This window comes from Pagrus pagrus, assembly GCF_965226575.1.
Source record: "Pagrus pagrus genome assembly, chromosome: 10".
Classification (NCBI taxonomy): Eukaryota; Metazoa; Chordata; class Actinopteri; order Spariformes; family Sparidae; genus Pagrus; species Pagrus pagrus.
Genome location: NC_140194.1, coordinates 32,251,104 through 32,272,419, shown reverse-complemented (window position 1 = coordinate 32,272,419; position 21,316 = coordinate 32,251,104). Strand labels below are relative to the sequence as shown.

The 21,316-nt window shown below is 39.6% G+C and overlaps 1 protein-coding gene across 2 annotated transcripts in view; it reads left to right on the top strand.

The window, feature by feature from the left end:
• bcar1 (BCAR1 scaffold protein, Cas family member) overlaps positions 1 to 21,316 on the top strand; it is a 94,402-nt gene that overhangs the window by 11,129 nt on the left and 61,957 nt on the right. The window contains exon 2 of one of the 2 annotated variants that reach the window (XM_084363706.1): positions 18,073 to 18,120. The exons of the other annotated variant lie outside the window; for it this stretch is intronic. Within the exon in view, the coding sequence (XP_084219832.1) occupies positions 18,073 to 18,120 (48 nt within the window). The remainder of the gene's footprint in view (positions 1 to 18,072; positions 18,121 to 21,316) is intronic. 2 annotated transcript variants of the gene reach the window in all.

The window sequence follows — 21,316 nt, the reverse complement described above, 5'->3', positions numbered from 1 at the left end:
TACAGAGAGTACAGAACCAGCAGATCCACGGAGGATGCCGTATCTACTGTCCTCAACTCGTTCCTCAAAAACACCTTGAAAATAACAACAGCTACATCTGAATGCTGTTTGTTGAGTTCAGTCAATCAATCAGTAGGGTTGGGCAATATGTTAAAAATTTCCAACCGGCCACCGTCAGCCCATCAACCGGCGGTTGCAGATATATTCGGCAGTTGTGTGTGTGGCGGAGAAAAAAAAAAAAAGAGGCGGGAAGTTGCATTCATGTGATGTCGGAAAAAATCTAAAAATGACCTTCAGAATGGGATAATTCACATGAAAGTCCTATTATAACGATCAGGGTGCACAACTGCACATCTTTTTTTGATGTAGTTCTCAAATATGGTTTATGAATGAACGTTACTTTCAGCTCCGCCATTTTGTGAAAGACTCGTTGGAAATCATGTGTGAAGCTGGCAGTTCGTATACGCGAACACTTTGAATTGTGCTCTACATAGTAATTATGAACTATATGTACCGTGTTGAATTCTGTGGAGGCAGAGCATTAATTAAGCAAAATAAAATGACAAAAATCGCCCAAAAATGAAACCAACCATGATGGATTCAGCCAATGAGCGATTGGCGACATATTCGTCCAATCGCCCAAGCCTATCAATCAGTCAATCTGTATTTGTATATCACCAATTTGCAACAGAAAATTTTAAAGTATCTGCTGCCATACTAACAGACTACAGAGCAGCTTCATTCCCCAGGCTGTAAAACTCAATTCATCCCCCACCCTCCACTCTTTTAAATAGTGTGTTTTGTTTTGTGTTGCTTTCCGTGGCATTTTAAATGCCCTTGTACCTTGTTCCTTGTACCTTCTAAAAGTATGAAGTAGCATAGAATGTTAATACTACAAGTATGTCAAAATTGTTCAGTACCGTATTACAGGCAACTGCTTTAGAAGGACAAACACTAAATATCTGACCTGAATGCATGGGTGATGCATGATATTATTGTTTTTGACATCACATTCTGAAAGCACAAATTATTTTTAATGAGTTCATGGTCAAAAATTGATTATTACAGTTTTTAAACAGCATGCTTGTCCTTTTGCACATAGTGTAGACCGCTTAATACTAAGAGGGAGAACTATTGATGATCTCTTCATGTCACTCACAGAGCTTGTGTTGTCCTCAGGGAGGGTGTAAAAAGAGACAAGAGCCTCCACCTTTATCTCTCTGTTGAAAACAATCTGTCCATTGCTCTTAACCTCCCTCTAAATAGTGCCTTTACTTCTTTCCTCTCATTTCCTCTTCCTCAATTCCCAGCATCCCTTTCTCATTTTGCTCTTAGCCTTTCAGTCCTATCTCTATCTGTATCTACATCATCTATCCAGTCCTCCACATCTTTCTACTACAGAACTCTTTATCCCACACATATTCCATCTATTCATCCCTTCCCATCCGGTCTCAGTTCAATCATACTTACAACACACACACGCACGCACGCACGCGCGCACACACACACACACACACACACACACACACACACACACACACACACACACACACACGCACACTGCTCAGTGATGTGGAATGGCGTTTGTGAGGAGTAAATTGCTTGGCCTCTTGGTTCACAACCAATTCACAGAATGGCAGCTGGGCAGATTAAACTCATAGCTCTCTCTCTCTCTCTCTCTCTCTCTCTCTGTGTGTGTGTGTGTGTGTGTACATGGCTGACCACCCAAGCTGCAGTACCTAAATGTCTGTTTGTGTATGTATAGTTGTTTAAGCTCAGAATATGCTTCCATTAATATTTTCTAATTTCTAATTTCTGAGAACCATGTAAAGAAACAACAAATGAAAACAACTGTAATTTGTGAAACTCTAGAATGCTTGCACTGCATAAACTAATTGAAACCTAAAGATTGTTGCATTATTCCACCAATGTTTTACAATGTTTAAGGATAATGATGTTCTACTTCAACTAGACTTTTAATTTATGTGTGTTTGCCATCACTTCTATCATAAATAGCGCTCACATAAATCCCATGGGCAGACTAGGGATGTTCCAAATGATTGAGTTCCCTGGTATTTCAACTGAAGTTTAACTTCAGCAGTCAAGTTGTCTTTAAGTGAGAAAGGTCCAAATTGAGCACAGTTTAGTTAAGATTAAACATTGCCTGAAAAGTATTGCGCCAATATAGCAGAAAAAAACATCACCTCCTGGTGGTACAATACATCACCATACTGGGCATCCATCTCATCAACAAGAGCTTTGAACTGACAGTGTGAGAGCGCCTTTGAGCGAATATTATTGACAATGCCAATGACATCTTGCATCACGTTCTTCAGGCCGATGTTTTTAGCGCACAGTTGCTCCTGATGCAAAATACAATGGTATTTCAAAATCGAACCACCAAACTCACAGACTTTGTCCGACACAAGTGCAGTGAGGCCTGCTCTCTTACCGAACATGGCCGGGGCTCCATCAGTTGTGATGCCAGATAGGTTTTCCCACTTCAAACTGTTCTTGTCCATAACTTGCTACACTGCCATAAAAATATCAATACCATTTGCTGTCCCTTTGAGTGTTTCAAGGACCGCTAGTTCTTGGAACACTTCAAAGTCCTCATTGACGCCTCGCGAAAACACCAGCAACTGTGCTGAGTCAGATATGTCAGTGCTTTCATCGCACGCGATGGAGAAGGCAGAAAACGAGTGACATTTTCTTGTGCAGTGGACGGCTGAAGTAAAGTACGCTGTGTGGTTTGCTTTGTTGGCAAGTCTGCTACCTTCACCTTGCGATCCTCTCCTGTGTATTTTGCGAACTGGTGGGAATGCTTAGTTTCATAGTGACGACGAATGTTGTACTCCTTTGAAACAGCGACCCTCTGCTTACATACCAGACACACTGCGGTGGAGTCGATCTCCATATATGTGTGTGTGTGTGTGTGTGTGTGTATATATGTGTGTGTATATACACCGATCAGGCATAACACCTGCCTAATATTGTGGAGGTTCCCCTTGTGCAGCCAAAACAGCTCTGACCTGTCAAGACATGGACTTAAGACCTCTGAGGGCATCCTGTGGTGTCTGGCACCAGGGCGTTTTATAGTGGATCCTCTGGGTCCTGTATGTATGGGGGTGGGGCCTCCATGGATCAGACCGGCTCCAGCACGTCTTACAGATGCTCGATCAGATTGAGATCTGGGGAATTTGGAGGCCCGGTCGACACTTTGGGCTCTTTATTGTGTTCCCCGAGCTGTTCCTGAGCAGTGTTTGCAGTGTGTCAGGGCACATTGTCCTGCTGGGGGGCCACTGCCATCGGGTAGTGTTGTTGTGATGAGGGGGTGTACTTGGTCCACGACAGTGTTTGGATGGGTGGTGCGTGTCAAGTGGCATTCACATGAATGCAAGCACCCAAGGTTTCCCAGCAGAACATCACATTGTGATGAGATGATCAATGTTATTCACATCACCTGTCAGTGGTTTTAATGTTGTGGTTGATCAGTGTATGTGTGTGTGTGTGTGTGTGTGTGTGTCAGTAGTTTCTGCCAAGTCAAGGTTTTAACACAGATTTTCTGCTGACTTGCTGACTGCTATAGTAATAGCACTGCACGACAGCTGCAGATGTTATATTCACTAGGACTTACCATGATTTTCTTATTACATCATCACCAGTTTTTATATATGAAATGCCAGATTTATAATATAAAATAATTTAAAATATAATAAAAAGAAAGTTAAAAAAAAAAAAAAAGGTAACGAAATGTCAGATTTATGTTTATCAATTGCATGTACTTGTTTAGTGGGACTTGTTTAAGTAGCCCGAAAACTACATTAAACATGGAATTAGTGTATGTGCAAAAGTAAGTGAACCCGCAGCAGCATTGGTAAAGTCAAGCAGGTAACAGACTCAGGTGAAACACATTTGGGTGCTTAAAGTGTAACTAAACCCCCAAACCACTTTTTTCTGCTGAAAACAAATGTATTTAGGTATGAAGTAGTGTTGTTGATGTATTCTGGTCCAACTCTTAACATTTTAGTCAAATTATTTCAATTTGGTGTATTTTGTTGTAAAAAAGTAAGATTGACTGCCCTCTATGGGTTGAAACCGGCTATTACAATCGAATTTTGCTATTGGCTGAGATGGAGGCCGATGACGTTTTGGAGGCAGCTTACATCACGAGCCACCACTGTTCGCCCCGCCCCTCTGTGTGTGTTTTTGCGTGTGTAAGTGTAGTGGTGGTGGTGGTGTGGGAGGGGGGGGAGTGACTGGATGTGTCTTAACTGCTCCTGGAGCCCCACCCACAATCAAGGCATTTTTTGAATTTCCAGCCCAGATGCACCTCAGCCAAAACCTAGGGGTTTAGTTACACTTTAATTAATCATTTAAGCAGACCAATGAAATGAGACATCCTTGGGAAAGGGTTTCGCCAGCACTAATTAAAAGAGAGGAACCAACGAAACCACTGTTGTTCCATACAGATCAACAATGCCAAGAGGAAAGGAGATATCTGAGACATGAGGAAGAGGGTAGTGACAGCCCATCAGTCTGTGGAGGGCTATAAGACCATCTCCAAAAGATTCCAGCTCCATCCATCCACTGTAAGACAAATTCATTTACAAATGGAGGGCCTTCAACATGACAGCAACTCTGCCTAGAAATGGACGCCCATCAAAACTATCACCCAGAAGCACCAGAAAAATAATAAATCAGGTAAAGGCCAACCCACACATAACCTATAGAGAGTTGCAGACCTCTCTGGTAGCATTTGGGACAAATGTGCATGCATCTACAATCAGACAAAAATTGAATAGCCATGACATTCACAGGAGGGTTTGCTAGAAGGAAGCCTCTGCTCAAAAAAGAACAAAGCTGCCTGTTTCAACATTGCCAGAGAGCACTTGGACAAACCAGGGGGCTTCTGGAAGTCCATTCTCTGGACAGATGAGTCCAAAATAGAATTATTTGGTCACAATCAAAACACTGCATATCAAGAAAAGAACCTCCTCCCAACAGTGAAGCATGGTGGTGGAAATGTGAAGGTCTGGGGCTGCTTTTCTGCTTCTGGACCTGGATGACTCCATATCCAGGGAACCATGAATTCTCAGGCCTCTCAACAAATTCTTGACCAGAATATCCTGCCATCAGTCAGGGAGTTGAAGCTGGGACGAAAATGGATTATGCAATAAGACAATGACCCAAAGCATTCCAGCAAAACTACAAAGGAATGGCTTCAGATAAAGAGGATTCGTACTCTTTATTGGCCCAGTCAAAGTCCGGACCTTAATCCAATTGAAAATGTTGTGCCGAGACCTGAAGAAGTTGGTACATGCCAGATGTCCCTCCAACCTCTCTCAACTGGCTGAGTTCTGCAAGGAGGAGTGGGTAAAAATCCCCATAAGCAGATGCGAGAGACTGGTTAGTGGTTACAGAAGACGTTTGGTTGAAATAATGGCTGCAAAAGAAGGAGCCACAAGCTACTTACTAAAAGGGTTCACATACTTTTGCACATGTTAAAGGTCCCATATTATGAAAAACTCACTTTTTCTGGGATTTGGGGTGTTATTTTGGGTCTATGGTGCTGCCACACGCATACAAACTTTGAAAAAAGACCATCCGTGCTTTTTTGAGTGAGATGCAGATTTCTGACGGTGTCTTGCCTGCAGTTTCCAGATGAGCGAGTCAAATTTCGACCGGTCGTCGATGTCGACGACCGGTCGAAATCCAGTAATCAGAAAAATGCTGAATATCGGTCCCGATAATTGGCCAGGTCAATAATTGGTCTATGCCTACTTCATACTGTGTTTCAGCTTGTATTGTACATTATACATTATTGTCTTGTGGAAGCATTGTTCTGTCCAGGTGAAATTACCTATGACAACACATTTTGATAGTTTTTTTCTATTAGTAATAAGGTGAAGGGATATTGTTATCTTTCGGTGTTTGTTTTGGTTATGATATTTTATTATGTGGTCATATTGAGTAGGGGGATAGCGGGTCACATGATGTGGGCGGGGATATTAGTTAATATAGTGAGCTGGGTCGCCGTATTTTTTGTTGACTGCTATTTTTATTTGATCACTGTGATTACTTTGATTATGAATTTATGCACTTTATCATGAGTTGATCATCGTTTTTTCATTAATAAAAAGTTAAACTTATTTTCGAATCTCAGTGAATTCTTTTTGTGAAGCACGTCAGACAATCAGGCCCAACCTCAGTCTCTCAACGACTGTTCGTTGAAGTCGCTACAGATAGTCTTGTCAAAACATTTAGAAGCTTTTGTCAGGGAACTTCCTGCCTTATATAATCCATTCAGTGGACATTGTGTGGTTAAGTATAATAAGATGGTTTTCAGATGTGCAAGTTGGTAATCTTACATCTGAACTGAAATGTTAAAAGTTTAAAAAATGTTTACATTAACATTTTATGAATTAAATTATGTATACAGTCACGCCATTATACTGTCAGTTCATTCTGTTACCATTATATACTCAAGTAATTCTACCCTCTATAGGGATAAATTTAATCATCTGTTTGTGAGAGTGGGTGTGCAGCCCAAAATTCACGACTGAACATCCATGTGTGTAAACACACAAATTGTATAAACAGAACAGCATGTGTCCATTTTAAGACCGTTTGTGGCCCTTGATTTCATGTCAACAAGTACAAGGAAGTTCACTTTCAATCTGATTATGTAAATCAACTCATTGCAGTGTGGAGCAGTGTCTATTTCATTCTCCCTGACTAGAACAGACAAGTGGAAATCCAGGTATGATATTTTATTGTTTGTCATTTGAACAAAGAAAGAAGAAAACCATTCTTGCTTTGCAGTTACATGTGAGTGAATTGGATTTTGGAGTTTTTAGGATTTGTGAAGGGGTAATGGTCAAACTGGTGCTACCATGGTACTTAGTTGCTCTTTCAGCTTGAGGCTTAAAAATCATACCCCTCTTTCTTGATATTCAGTAGCCTGCACAGACATTAGTGCTCCAAGGGTTTTACCATTCAACCACAAAGTCAGCCTCTTCTGTCTTAGCTTGCGTCCCTTACAGAGAGGTAAAGTCCTGCCCCATGTCTTTGCTGTCTTTTGCAGTATATTTCTTTCGTTCTTCGCTGCTATACTTGATGATAAAATCTGAGCCCTTGCTATTTTTACAGCAATATCACAACTGTTCTATTTTTAGATACAAATGCAGGTCCCTTGCGACAGTTGGTGGGTTAGGAAGAGTGATGTGAAAGAGCCTTTGTTTGTTGCTAGAATAAAAAAAATAATAGAATAAAAATAGAATAGAATAAAATATAGCTATAGGGAAATAATGGCATTCTCACCATGATACAAATGAGTCAAATCTTAAGCTTGAACCAGCATCAAATAACTTGATGGAGCAATTCGTTATGAGGTAGACTTCATGGGTGTGGGCCAAGTTAGAGTTATTACTGCTCCAATTTTATTTGGCTGTTTTGTCACCTACTGAAATAATATGTCACCGAAGCTCTCATCTACTGGAGTTCTGGGAAAAGAACACTTGAAAAAAAGCAAAGCAGGATGGAGTGCAAATTCCTGAAAAGTGGAATGTAGAGATTTAAATAGGAAACAGTGTAGTGGTTTCAGTAGCTGTTGTATCTACTACCAGAGAGGGCCATTTCCTTATCAAGCTGCTGGAATCTGTAAGAAGGCCCACTGGGAAGCACTCAGCAGTCACTGATCACAACACACAGGAAACTGAGCATTCTTTTGGCCAGACAGAGTAGGAAATGGGACATAAGCCAGACTGCTCTGTGTGTGTGTATGTGTGTGTGTGTGTGTGTGTGTGTGCTTGTGTGCATGCGTGCGTATGTATGCAGAGAGAGAGGTGACGTGAATGACACGGGTCAGACTTTGCACTACTTCTGCTGTGTGTGTTTAGTTTTGTGTATTTCCACATTTCTCAAACACATTCTTGACCTCGCTGGAGGAATGTAGCAGTAAAATTAGGTCAGAATTATTCCAGCTCACATTACAGTAGACCCCCACCAGGCCTTATGTAAGAAGAGGCTGACTTCCTCAAACCACTGTAATTTCATAATAGGTCCTCTGCCCCCATTTATTCAGGAGTTTCATGTTATGCTTACTGTACTGTATATCCTTTCTGTTTAACTTCACAGACAGTGGTGGGGGGCTGAAGCAAATATGGGGGTTACACTCCTGACTTCAGTAATATCAGATGCTCGGTCTGATCCCTAGCAAGATCCTCTTATCCACTACTGGCCAGATGTCATGACATTTAGGGAAGACTTTCATGTTCCCCGGAGGTTAAATCCTAATGATTTTCACGATCCTGACCTTTCCTCTGGCACCATTCAGGTCAACATATCAATTTCACATTAAGGTTGGATTGTATTCACAATTGCAGTGGATGTTCATGGTACCCAGAGAATGAAGACTATTGATTTTGATGATTATTGCAGCCTTGGGAAGAAAATGCCTTTTAACCTAGTAAACAGTTTAGCATGAACGTTATAATGTTCAAATGTCTCGTGTCCACCTGATTAATGTAAGCTGTTGCTGGAAACAAGGTTGATGGGAGCAGTGAAAATGAACAAAACAGTCAGATTGAAAAATGTTTGTGAGTTGCATACTTGGCTAATAAAACAGATTGTGATTCTGAGTAAGAGACTACTAGTCGTGGAAAAAATGTTATCACAAGTAAGTAGTTAATGTCACCAGCAGTAACCGTATCGAGGAACATGTAGCTAACAGCAGTTTAAGTTAACTATACCCGTTAATTAATCCTAATGGCTTCCTCTTTTATAGGGTGACAATGAATGTAGGGATATAAATTAATATACATAACATAAAAAAACCATGACAATTCTTCATCCACTCTTCTCTCCCTCTGGCCCATCCATTAGAATAATGTAGGTCAGTCATGTTACTGTGCGTCTCATCCAAACTGACATGCTGTTTTCTCCTCCTTTTCACCCTTCAAGTTCAGTAATTCTGAAGTTTAGTTTATTTCAGATAGTGTGTTTTGAAGTCATATTAAAAAATATGCTTGTCATAACTTCAGATCATGCCTCATTATCATTATGCTTTTAGGGTTTTCTTCAGGGTCAGATTAAGCTTTCTGTTCCCATGGTTACAGTGGGAAACCAAAAGTGATAAAAGATTAAGCAGCTTCAAGCTTTTTTTAAAGAAAGTTCCCAAAAGTCAGTGAAATTCAAACTAACATTGTCTTATATTTGGATCAAAGTTTTGTTCATCAAATCATTGAAATGAAATTGCTCAGAATCAGAACTCACTCAGCGTACACTCACTACTCAAGTTGCGTGGGACTCCGCATTTTGCACAAGGGCATCACCCTTGTGTCAAAGCAGGAGTCAATGTCATGTTTACAACTTTGACAAGAGATTGAGCAGATTTATCCTTCTGGTAACTAAAAGCCTTGAGAGTTAATTGGAGGAACAGCAATTTGAACAGCAATGTGAAAAGTTTGATGTAATGGGAGTAACAGTGACAGTTGATGTGCTAGCTAGCAGTGCATCTCTCTCTGGCTTGTCATAATGGTAACCAAGCTGGGTCTGTCTGCCAGCCACTTCCAGGACTGCTGACAAAAGTGAGAGTGAAAAATAACTATTTATTATGTTTGATTTACCCCAAGGGGCGATGTTTATAAACTGCAGCTCGATAACTGCGCCGCCCGTAACATGTGTTCATATGCGCATGAATGAAATGAAACTGACGCTTTACAGCAGCAACCTCTGTGGGGACCAGTCCAGAAATTAGATGGCACACCTTACAGACACAAAATTAAAAGACAAAAATAAGACAATGATTATATAATGTAGGAGGGAAAAAACAATTATTGACACTTACTACTGATTAAAGATTTAATTAAAAATGTTGTGTAGCTGGGCATGATGGCCAATATGGATGCACTCTCTCAGTAAATAATAACCAGCCAAAGTTCTTACACTATCACTCTTAGAAATAAGCCTCAGAATCTCCCCTCAACGCCGACTCTCTCCACCATTCATTCATACACAAATATTTTTGGTGTGTTGAAATCCATATAGTTAAACTTTTGAAAGAATGAACAGTTCTAGAGTATCTATAGTAATGCTGATGTACATATGATGACTGATCAGAGTCTGTAAAAAAAAAAAAAAGTGAGTAAACACTGAGGACAAGCAAAAGGTTACAATTGTAAAGTTATACCTCATTTGGAGCATACATGTGCTCAGCCTTGAGAATTTTTATATTTTTTTGTATTGCAGCATTGGCCTGATATTAGTGCTATAGGAAAGGTGACAATGGAACCAAGGTCATGAGCCTCTGGAATCCATGAATATCCAAACAAAACAGAATTTGCAGTCTGTTCTTTAATCGTCAAAATATCCTTGGCCAAAATGTTTGTCTTCTGTTGGTGAAAGATAAAATGAAGCTTATTATTACAACGTTGATTCCAAAAAAGTTGAGATGCTGTGTATAACACGAATCAAACAACATTTAATCTTTTGCTAATCCTTTTTGACATATACTCAGTTGAAAACAGTACAAAGACAGTATATTAATGTCTGACCTCGTCACCTTCATAGATTTTTGTAAATATGTGCTTATCCTGAATTTGATGGCAGCAACACGTTTCAAACTAGTCGGGACATCAGCAACGAAAGGCAGTGAAAGTTGTGGAACACTCCAAAAACACCTGTTTGGAACATTCCACAGGTAAACAGGTTCATTGGTGACAGGTGATAGTATCATGATTGGGTATGAAAGTGGCATCCTTGAAAGGTCAATCACGAGCAAGGATGGGGCGAGGTTCAACACTTTGTGGAACACATGATTGCATAAAGGAGATTACTACATGGGCTCAGGAACACTAATAAACAGTTTATTTGAAAATTTATGCATTTTGTTTTCATTTACATTTTTCACAACATGCCAACTTTTTGTGAATCTGGGTTGTTAGTACACTGATTGTTGAGACTTCGGCTGTGTGTGTAATTTCTAAATGCTAATTCCATTGAAAATGAATAACATTTTCTTGTTTAAAATAATCATGGTTGATTATCTGTGGGTTTGCACATGTGTAACATTTTTACATAGTTTGTTTATAATTTTATTTATATGCATACTGTATATGTCAGCCCAGTACCCACAAAAACAAAAAATGTGAAAAAATCATGTAAAATGTTTAATACATATTCCAGATGCAGAATGTAAAACATATTTAAAACTAAAAGCAGTGAATCTTCAACAATATTAATATTAACAGTATTAATATTAATAGTAATAATTAAGAGTATAATATTAGTCAAAATGTGTCTCAAGATTTTGTCAACACCATCAGATATTTATGAAAAAGATGTAAAATGAGGCACCCAGGTGGTCAACTATATTCCTGAGGACCTCCTTTCCACCCTTGATGGTTGCTCAATGCAACAAAGTAAAAAGAGCTGCTCTAAGTTTGTTCATAGGCCTTTTTTTGTTTTAAATTCATTTGTTAACAATCTGTTCCTTCAGTGCAGTTTATTTTTTAAAGTAATTCTCTCTTTGGAATTAAAAAAAATGTTATGTCCAAAATTCTTATTGTGTATATTTAATGCTAATTATAAAAGTTGCATGACATAAGAGCTTCTAAGGAGTACATGTGAAGTAATACAAAAAATTAACAAATGTGAATATTTAACATTTAACAGAATAGAAGTGTTCTTATGGTATAGACATAATACTTTATAAGCTCTGAATTTAAGTAAATACGAATAATTAGCTTTTTATTGTGTCTGACGGTGTTGAAGTAATGACAGGAAAAAAGCAGAATTTAATTTTAAAAAAGTACATACTCAGGAGGTTGCACCGAAATATTGCATGATTGCTGAGACCTTGTTCTATCAACATATAACTTTAGATTTCTTAGTACTTAAACATTTTTCTATTCAAAATTGAAACCTGTTTTATCCAAATTCTTAACAATCAGTGAGTAGTGTTAGCAGTATGAAACAGCCTAAACACCTCTGGCAGATTGTGTAGGAGCCATGATGGTGAAAATCAGTCCATAATCCATGTAAGTCTCTTCAAATAAACATCATTACATGGATTAGATACCAGCCAGTAGGAGCTGCTGGTCAGACTTGTGTCGGTGTCAAAGGCCACTGATGCAGCTTGATATGCTTTAAACTCATCAGTCAGTTCTTAATATCAGTTCTATAACAGGCAGTCAGGATGCAAACCTGTGGCTGATATGAATTTTTTTGTTGTTTTGTCTGCTCTGTTGTCTAGAAAATGTATGGTATTCCAGCAAACAGTGCAGACTGGGGCTGAGTGTTGTGCTGGTCTATATTAAGGCTGAATCCTAATTAGCCTACTCTACTTCTGATGGCCTATAAAAAGACAGCACAGCCTCTGGAGAACTTTGAGGGACTCTGTCCTTCTGCTTTTCCTCTCCTCTATAATGTGATGATGCAAATGGATCTGTGTATTATCTAACGTTAGAGAAATTTCTGAAAAGGATATTTTGGTATGAATGAACAGTCCACCACTGAAGCCTTAGATTTAAAAAAAAAAAACAATGAATACTTGAAGTTCTTTAAAGGATAACTACTGTTTTTTACAACCTGGACCTTATTTCTAGCAAAATATATGATCATTTACTCACCCAGATAACTTTGGTATCATTTGAAGTTGTTCGGACAAAATTGTGTGGCGCCGGTATATCCATATAATGCGAGTGACGGGGCACCGTCACACAGCCTCTATATAACGAATTATCTGCCACGAAACTAGTTCATTTCACCAATATTTTGTCATGATACGCTAGTGCTATTCCCCTCTGAGTCCGGGCTTGTCTGTTATCAACATCCGGGGTCAAACTAGCAGTAGCAGCTACAGGTAAACAAGCCGGCTGTCGCGGGTGCGCGCGCAGCTCAGAGATGACATCCTCCAGGTCAGAGGTAGTAGGTCAATCTACAGACCCCGGATGTTGACAACAGACAAGCCCGGACTCAGAGGGGAATAGCACTAGCGTATCATAACAAAATATTGGTGAAATGAACTAGTTTCGTGGCAGATAATGCTCATAGAGGCTGCGCTTCGGTGCCCGGATCACTCGCATTATATGGATATACGCGGCGCTCCACTGGATCTAATTTTGTCCGAACGACGCCAAATGACACCAAAGTTACCTGGGTGAGTAAATGATCATATATTTTGCTAGAAATAAGGTCCAGGTTGTAAAAAACAGTAGTTATCCTTTAAACAAGCATGTAGGTTATAAGGATCCATGTGATATTCGTCATTGCAGAATTGCCATTATTGTGCCCTTAAAATCTACATGCATGTAATCCTCTCTGGTCCTAACTGTCTGCCAGTAGCTACTACTAGTAATAGTATGCTTGAGAGACTGCAGTGGTCATTACAGTCCACGAGGATATAAAAACATACTTTTGCTATTCCTACAAATAGCCTTAGAAATAGATGGACTAAGTCATTTGTCCCCCAGCTTTACATGACACGCCATATAATTTTATTTTTAATAATTTATTCATAAGCATTTTTTCCCAGGAGAGTGTAAATGTGCCAGTGTTTCCCACTGGTTCAGAGTTGGCTTGTGTTGTTGGGTGGCACAGTGAGTAATGTTTTTTTCAGTGGCAGGTCCGTTTATTGAGATTGTGAGGCATGCTTAGCTTTCCAGTCAAACTAGAGGCATAGTACTCTTTAAATGTCAGTGCACATGCATGTGTACACGTTTAAGTTGTGGTACGTTTCGAGGTGACACCACTGTCATATGTTGGGAAGTCTAAATATGTTAGTCAACTATTACTGACCACAAGATCAAATGTTGATTATTAAAATGACTAGTTTCATCATGCTGAGAATATTATGCAGCAGTCATCCAAACATCTAGGTAAGTAGTATTAGGTGATACCATGGATGTAGTATGTTGTAAATAGCATAGTCATAAATATGTCATTGGCTATTATATGAGCTTGACCTGCCTGAACTGTAACTTCCTCAGAATGGATGTGTCCACATGTTCATTTGCCTATATTGCTTATTTCCTGCAGGCAGTGTAGATGCAGCTTATTAAGGCATAACACTGGCAAACTTTAAGAAACTTTAAGGTTATCTTGCATACTGCTCAATGCGTGAGTTGACATCATGGATCAATCAAAACACCTTAAATTTGACAACTTTGACCATGAAGGTCCACTGGTCTGTGCATTATGAAATGACAATTACACGTCTTTATTGGAAAATGGAGTTGGAATTTTGAATTATATTAGCCCGGGCAGGACTTATTTCTCCCTGGGTGGGTCGCCAAAGTAGAACCTATATGGGAAATGCTGTGTGCACGGTACATATTTTGGGAGTAATTAAAGCAACACTGCGTAGTTTTTCGACCTTAAAATAATGTTTCTAAACTCAGTTAAGTGGTAGAAAAACGGTTAATAGGATGAACAGTGACGCCTCTGCAGCCTGAGGGGGGTCGCGCCGGCAGAAACCGCACTGTGTAACTTCCCAGATCGGGTCGGCACATACCTGACGTAAAGAAGTCTAGTGCGACCTGCTTTACGACACATTTATTCGTCGGTGGATTTAACCAGCAGCTACTTTGATTTTTTGTAAACCAACACCATGGCCAAGCCAGCTAAAAAAGCCAAGAAGGTATTGTCTGAGGAGGCGAAGAAAAGAAAAAGAGAAAGTGATATAACATGAACCGGACAGGGATAAATATTGGACCAGCTTACACTCGGTGGTGCGAGCTGAAAGAACTGATGGCGACCTAGCCTAGATGCTACTGGATTTGTAAGTCATATATTACATATATACTTATTTATTATCTTACCGACTTTTACTTTGAGTTGATTTGTTGTTATGTGGTGTTCATTGGGGCTCTATTTGTCCACAGTTTATAACCGTAATAAAGCCGGGGGATAATCTAATGCTGTCTGTTTCGATAGCTTGCTCGTTTTCATGTAGTGACTGTAAATGATGACTAACTTACTAAAACACTATGAACGTCTTGTCTTGAAAAGTTGCGGATACCTTAGTTCATGCAGATAATCAACGTAATTGGGCTAATGTTGTTATCGGTAACGTTAGCATGCTACTTAGCTACTGTTGTCGTACAGAGTTGGTTGTAGTTATTACGCCAAACCAGGGATGGAAATTAGCACCCGCCACCAGCCAAATGCGGGTGAATTTGCGTGCTGGCGGGTGAATTCAATCAGTTTACCAGCCACTGTGGCGGGTTCATTCCGATCACTGGTCACAGCCTACAGATTACCTCCGCTCTCCTCACAGTTATACACGGGCTTGTGGCATTTCAAGTGTCCGACGTTTGGTTCCATTTGCAGCTCTTTCGGACAGGCACTGCCTCCAGTTCTGTGTCTGCTGCTGCTGCTGCGGTGGTTGCTTCCGCTGCTGCCACCTTGTGCCGACTGCCGCGGCCCCTTTCCCCATGTATTCTGCCCTCAGCTTCTCTGCCAGCTGCTGCAGGACTTTCCTCCGGGCTCTCCTGCTGCTGGTGCTCCTTGAATAAGATGCGGGCATTAATCCCAACCAGGTCGAGGATGTTATAGAAGACCGCCACTGGCCATCTTCCGTACCGCCTCTGACGGAGTACGTCCTCGCCATCTGGTCCAGGACGTCCACGCCGTACTCGTTGTTGTTGTACATCACAGACTCTGGTTTTGCCTTCGCCCCACTAAAGGTCCCCACACCTGTGTGCACGGTGCTCGGGATGCAGACATTCTTCCTCGGCTTTCCCTGGTACACAGTCAGAGTCACATCACTTCAGCACCGAACAGCTCCGCTCGCTGTTTCACGGAGGAGGAACTCCCGTTTTTGTTTGCCCATGGTGCCAACCAGGTGATATAATACAACCATATAATCATTAACTTACAAGTTAATTCGCAAAGAAGCACAAACAATGTAACAATGAAACCCCACGAAATGATGTGCGGTCAATATGACCGCTTATGGCCGAATTAGGTAAAACATATCATATTGTCTTTGTCTTTTGTGTAATTTATATAAAAAACTATTCTAAATTAAAATACAGACAAAGTTATTGCACATATTTGAAAACGGCCAAAATGACCATCTTGGCCGTTCTACTGCTAGCAAGCCTTCACTTGAACTCTTTACTGCTATTTACTCCGCGCTCCGGTCAGCTGAGCTGGCTACTCTTTTGTCGGAGTTTACAAGAACGGAAGTAAATTAAAATGTGGCGTTACATCGTAACGGTTGAACATAGGGAATAATGAAGTACAGTAAATTCTATAGTTGCAAGTAGATATTGCTATATATTACTAACCTCCTAATCACCTAATGATGCAACTTCCACTTCCTTTGTGTGGGTCCAGTGCAGTTGAACATATGAAATAAGTTGAAAGTTGTAAATTCCTGTAAGTTGCAGGGAAATATTGATAGAGATTTCTAACCATCTAACCTTCATTTTGAACCACTTTGTCTATTCAGACTTTATTTCCTGTTATTTCACGGCTTAGTAGATGACCCTTGAATAGTTTCACCCCTGTAATCATTCATTGGTATCACATAATTACTGAATAATCAACTCTGTACTTTGGGAAGTACGATGTGCATGCCATGTACAAGAAAAATATGTTTCTAGGCATTGTACTGTACTCATCAACGCTTAAATATAAAAGTGGCTGGTAAAAATGTTGAGTGGCTGGTAGATTTTAGAATTTACCAGCCACAGTGGCAGGTGGACAAAAAAGTTAATTTCCATCCCTGCGCCAACACAACGTCAGCTTGCACGTTTTTATGTAGTGACTGTAAATGATGACTAACTTACTAAAACACTATGAACGTCTTGTCTTGAAAAGTTACAGATTCCTTAGTTCATGCAGATAATCAACGTAATTGTTGAACAGTGTGATCGGGAGGTAACGTTAGGATGCTACTTACTGTTGTCATACCCAGTTGGTTGTAGTTATTACGCCGAACACAACGTCACAACTTGCGATTGTATTTAGTAACTCCCGAAAACATAGTTATATTTTCAGACGTTACTCAACACATTCATGCCCAAGCATCGTGTTTTGGAAGTAACGTAGTCGGTGCATTCACTATAACCAACTCGGTATGAGAATAATTCTAGCATGCTAATGTGCTATATATACATATATATGTATATATATATATATATATGTATATATACATATATATGTATATATATATATGTATATATATATATATATATATATATATATATATATATATATATATATGTGTATATATATGTAAATATATATGTGTATATATATATATATATTTAAATATATACACGTTTTTTAATGCCTACTTGTAATCCTCAAGTTAACTCACAGTATTCATCATTCTCCCTCAATAGTAGTAAATGTATGTAAATGTAAAGTGTAAATCTAATTTAATTCTGATCTCTTCCATGGTCAACCTGTAGACAGTCAGTGGAGTGTTAATAAATGCAGTGAATATTTCACAGTAAATCTATTATCAAATGTCTTTGCATCTTTGCTGTGACGTCAGAGGAACATAATTCAGCTGAACCAGCATTTCAGTGTGTGTTCTAAATGTGGCGTGTGTGTGTGTGCTTGGTTAGCTCCTCTCAGGTTGCATGTATTGAACCATCTGTGTGTGTGTGTGTGTGTGTGTGTGTGTGTGTGTGTGTGTGTGTGTGTGTGTGTGTGTGTGTGTGTGTGTGTGTGTGTGTGTGTGTGTGTGTGTGTGTGTGTGCGTGCGTGCCATAAATGTCTTCTCAGCAAATCTAGATCAGTCCAGACTCATTCTCTGGCTTTCAGGCTCTGTTGCTGTAGCAACCTCCCTATGTCTGCATGTGTGTTAGGGAGGTAGGGACAGATTTGTGATAAAGAAATGATAAATGATTTGAAGGTAAGCCTCACTTAAACTCTGTCTAATGCTGTCCCAGGTAAAGGTACTTCAAGCTGATGAACACATATAGAGATGTTACCATAAAATAATATATTTTAGAACATATAAACATTAATCTTTTAACAAGAAAGACTCTTTGCCACACATTTATGCTCATGTCTATGCTGTATGTTCTATTTTCCCTTCCTGTCCTCCAGGTGTTGTGTAGAATTTTTGGCTGCCTGCACGGGGCACCACAGGTAGAGGTAGGTCTTACAGCATGGAGTGGTGCAGTAACTCTAACAAGTCATCTGATGTGTTGAGAGGGAACAATGACTGACAGAGAGGAGTGGTATTTATGCAGTTTACTGACTAACAGGATTTATGTTTTACATATTGTCCTAATTTCCAAACTATGTTGTAGCACTGAACATTTGAATACAATGTAATTTGATAATAATTAAAGTAGCTTTAACCCTTAAAAAAAAACAACCCAAAAAACATATACATTTATAAAAAAAGGAATTTAGAACTGGAGCAGTCTCTACAGTCACCCGCAGTGTTGGGGGTAATACTTCACACATTACTGTAATCACATTACATTTGTGATTAAATGCAGTTATGTAATGCGTTAATGATCCTAAATACAGTAATCACATTACAGTAACTAATTAAACAGTTATTTTGTTTCTTTATTATTTTATTATCTGCATAATGGGCCAATGGAAAAAAAAAAAAGATCAAATGTACCTTTTCATGCATGCTCGCACTCCAATTATCTGACCTCTTCTAATACCCATGAAATTCAACACAGCGACAGCATTTAGTGCGACCGTGGAGAGTCTTCAGTTTGGGCAGTCTTGCCATTTGTAATAAACACGGTAGATAACCTGCACTAGTCCACTATAAAGCCTTGGTTTGGTAAGTGAGTGATTTGAGTGAGTTTGTTTCCCCCATTAAATGCAATTCAGATGCTATTTAAACATGATGTCTGGAAGGGCAGGGTCTGTAATCGCTGTGGTGGTGTTGTTGAACATCATAATTAATGTTTGTTCAGGACCATCATTGCAACTGACCAGTCATGTTTTTGTTATGTCATAGCTTTGCTCCTAGTGAAATAGACCAGAAAAATACGCACATGGGAGAAGTTATCGTGAAAGGGTCTGATCTAGCCCAAACCATGTTTTCCTAACCAAGTATTTTTGTTGCCTAACCCTAACCAAGTTTTTTTGTGACTGAACCAAACAGCAACAGAAAACAGACAGAAAATAAGTGAATGGTATAATAATATTTTATGAACAGGATATTCAGCCACGATGTCTTGCCCACTTCATTGCTTTTTTATACGTTGAAATGATGGTCCTGGTACAACATAAATTATGATGTTTCAGGAACAACACCAGCACAAGCCGCAAAGCTGTGACATTACAAAAAGTGCCTATAGAAAGTATTCACCCCCTTGGATGTTTTCCCCTTTTATTGATTTTATAAATGATATCATGGTCAATAGAATTTGGCTTTTTTGACAAAAAAAAATCCAGTTCCTTTGACTGCAATCACAGCACTGAGTCTGTCTGGATAGGTCACAATAAGGTTTGCACATTTGGACACTGCAATTTTACTCCATTCTTCTTTCCAAAAGAGCTCAAGCTCTGTCAGGTTGCACGGGGATCAGGCGTCAACAGCCCTTTTGAAGTACAGCTACAAATTCTCGATTGGATTGAGGTCTGGGCTTTGACTGGGCCACTCCGGAACATTCACCTTGTTGTCTATGAAGCTTTTCTATGTAGCTTTGCTGTATGCTTCGGGTCATTGTCTTGCTGGAAAATAAATCTTCTCCCAAGTCGTAGTTCTCTTGCAGACTGAATCAGGTTGTCCTCCAGGATTTCCATGGTTCATGGTGGGGATGGTGTGTTTGTGGTGATGTGCAGTGTTTGGTGTCTGCCAAACATAGTGTCTAGTCTGATGGCTAAAAAGCTCCATTTTGGTCTCATCAGACCAAATAACCTTCTTCCAGTTGACCTTGGAGTCTCCAACATGTCTTTGAACTTTAGTGGAGTTTTACTGAGCTTTGTTCAACAGTGGCTTTCTCTTTGCCACTCTCCCATAAAGCTTTGACTGGTGAAGAATCCGGGTAACAGTTGTTGTATGGAGAGTCTCTCCCATCTCAGCTGCTGAAGCTTTTAACTCCTTCAGAGCAGTCATAGGTGTCCTGGTGGCCTCCCTTGCTAGTCTCCTTCTTGCACGGTCAGTCAGTGTATGAGGACGGCCTGCTCTAGGCAGATTTACATGTGCTATATTCCTTCCATTTCTTAATGATGGATTCAACTGAACTCCAGGGGATGTTCAGTGACTTGGGAATGTTTTTTTATCCATCCCCTGACTTATTATTTTCAATAGCCTTTTCACAGAGTTGCTTGGAGGGTTCTTTTGTCTTCATGGTGTAATTGTAGCCAGGAATACTGATTAACCAGTGATGGGACCTTCAAGACAAAGGTGTCTATATATTTCAATCACTTGAGACACATTCACTGCACTAAGGTGGTCTCCATTTCACTTACTGTGACCCTACTAGCACCAATTGGCTGGTCCTCTGTTGAAATAGGTCAGTCACTTTAAATGGTGTGAATACTTATGCAATCACTTATTTGACATTATATAATTTTAATTTATTTACATTAGTTTGTAGAAATCGTTTGTCAAAAAAGCTGAATTATATTGACTGTGATTCCATTTATAAAAGCAATAAAAGGGGAAAAGAGCCAAGGGGGCAAATACTTTTTATAGGCACTGTAATTGGTTTGTTTCAATGATGGTCTTGAAGTAAGGGATAATGCCGACGAGTTGTCCATTATCAGGAATTAATGGACGACGTCATGGTCTGAACGTCCGATGCGCAGCACCTCGAGGGTCATTATCCGCTTATACCATGGTCACTTGCCAAAGAAAAAAACATAAAGACCATTTGTGTATATTTTCGTGTTTTGCAATCAAAATACTACGTTTTTCAAAAGCAGTAACTCCGTTTCCCTGGCAACACCTGCGAGTTTGACTAATATCTGAAACAATGATTACAATCCTGTGAGGTTCTTATGTAATGGAAACATTGTTAACTACTCCAGTGAAGAGGATGGACCTTAGATGCAACATAGCAACGGAGATCAGTGAGTCCGCTCAGCTCATTGAATCCTTCGTCTCAACTGCTAGCTGTATGACATTACATGCAAAGATGCTGTGGTTTTAATCTCAATATCATAGAAAAGAACAGTGCAACTTCTTCAGTGCAGAGTCAGATAATAGATGCCAGATTCGATCTTTGTCCTGCATATTTAAAGCTGCATGGAGTGAAACTAAAGAAAAGTCAAATTCCTGGCCCTGAGCATATATGCACATTCAGTTCTGAATTATCAATTTTACTTATGCCCTAAATCAGTATATAGAACCAATCACAATGATTGAAAT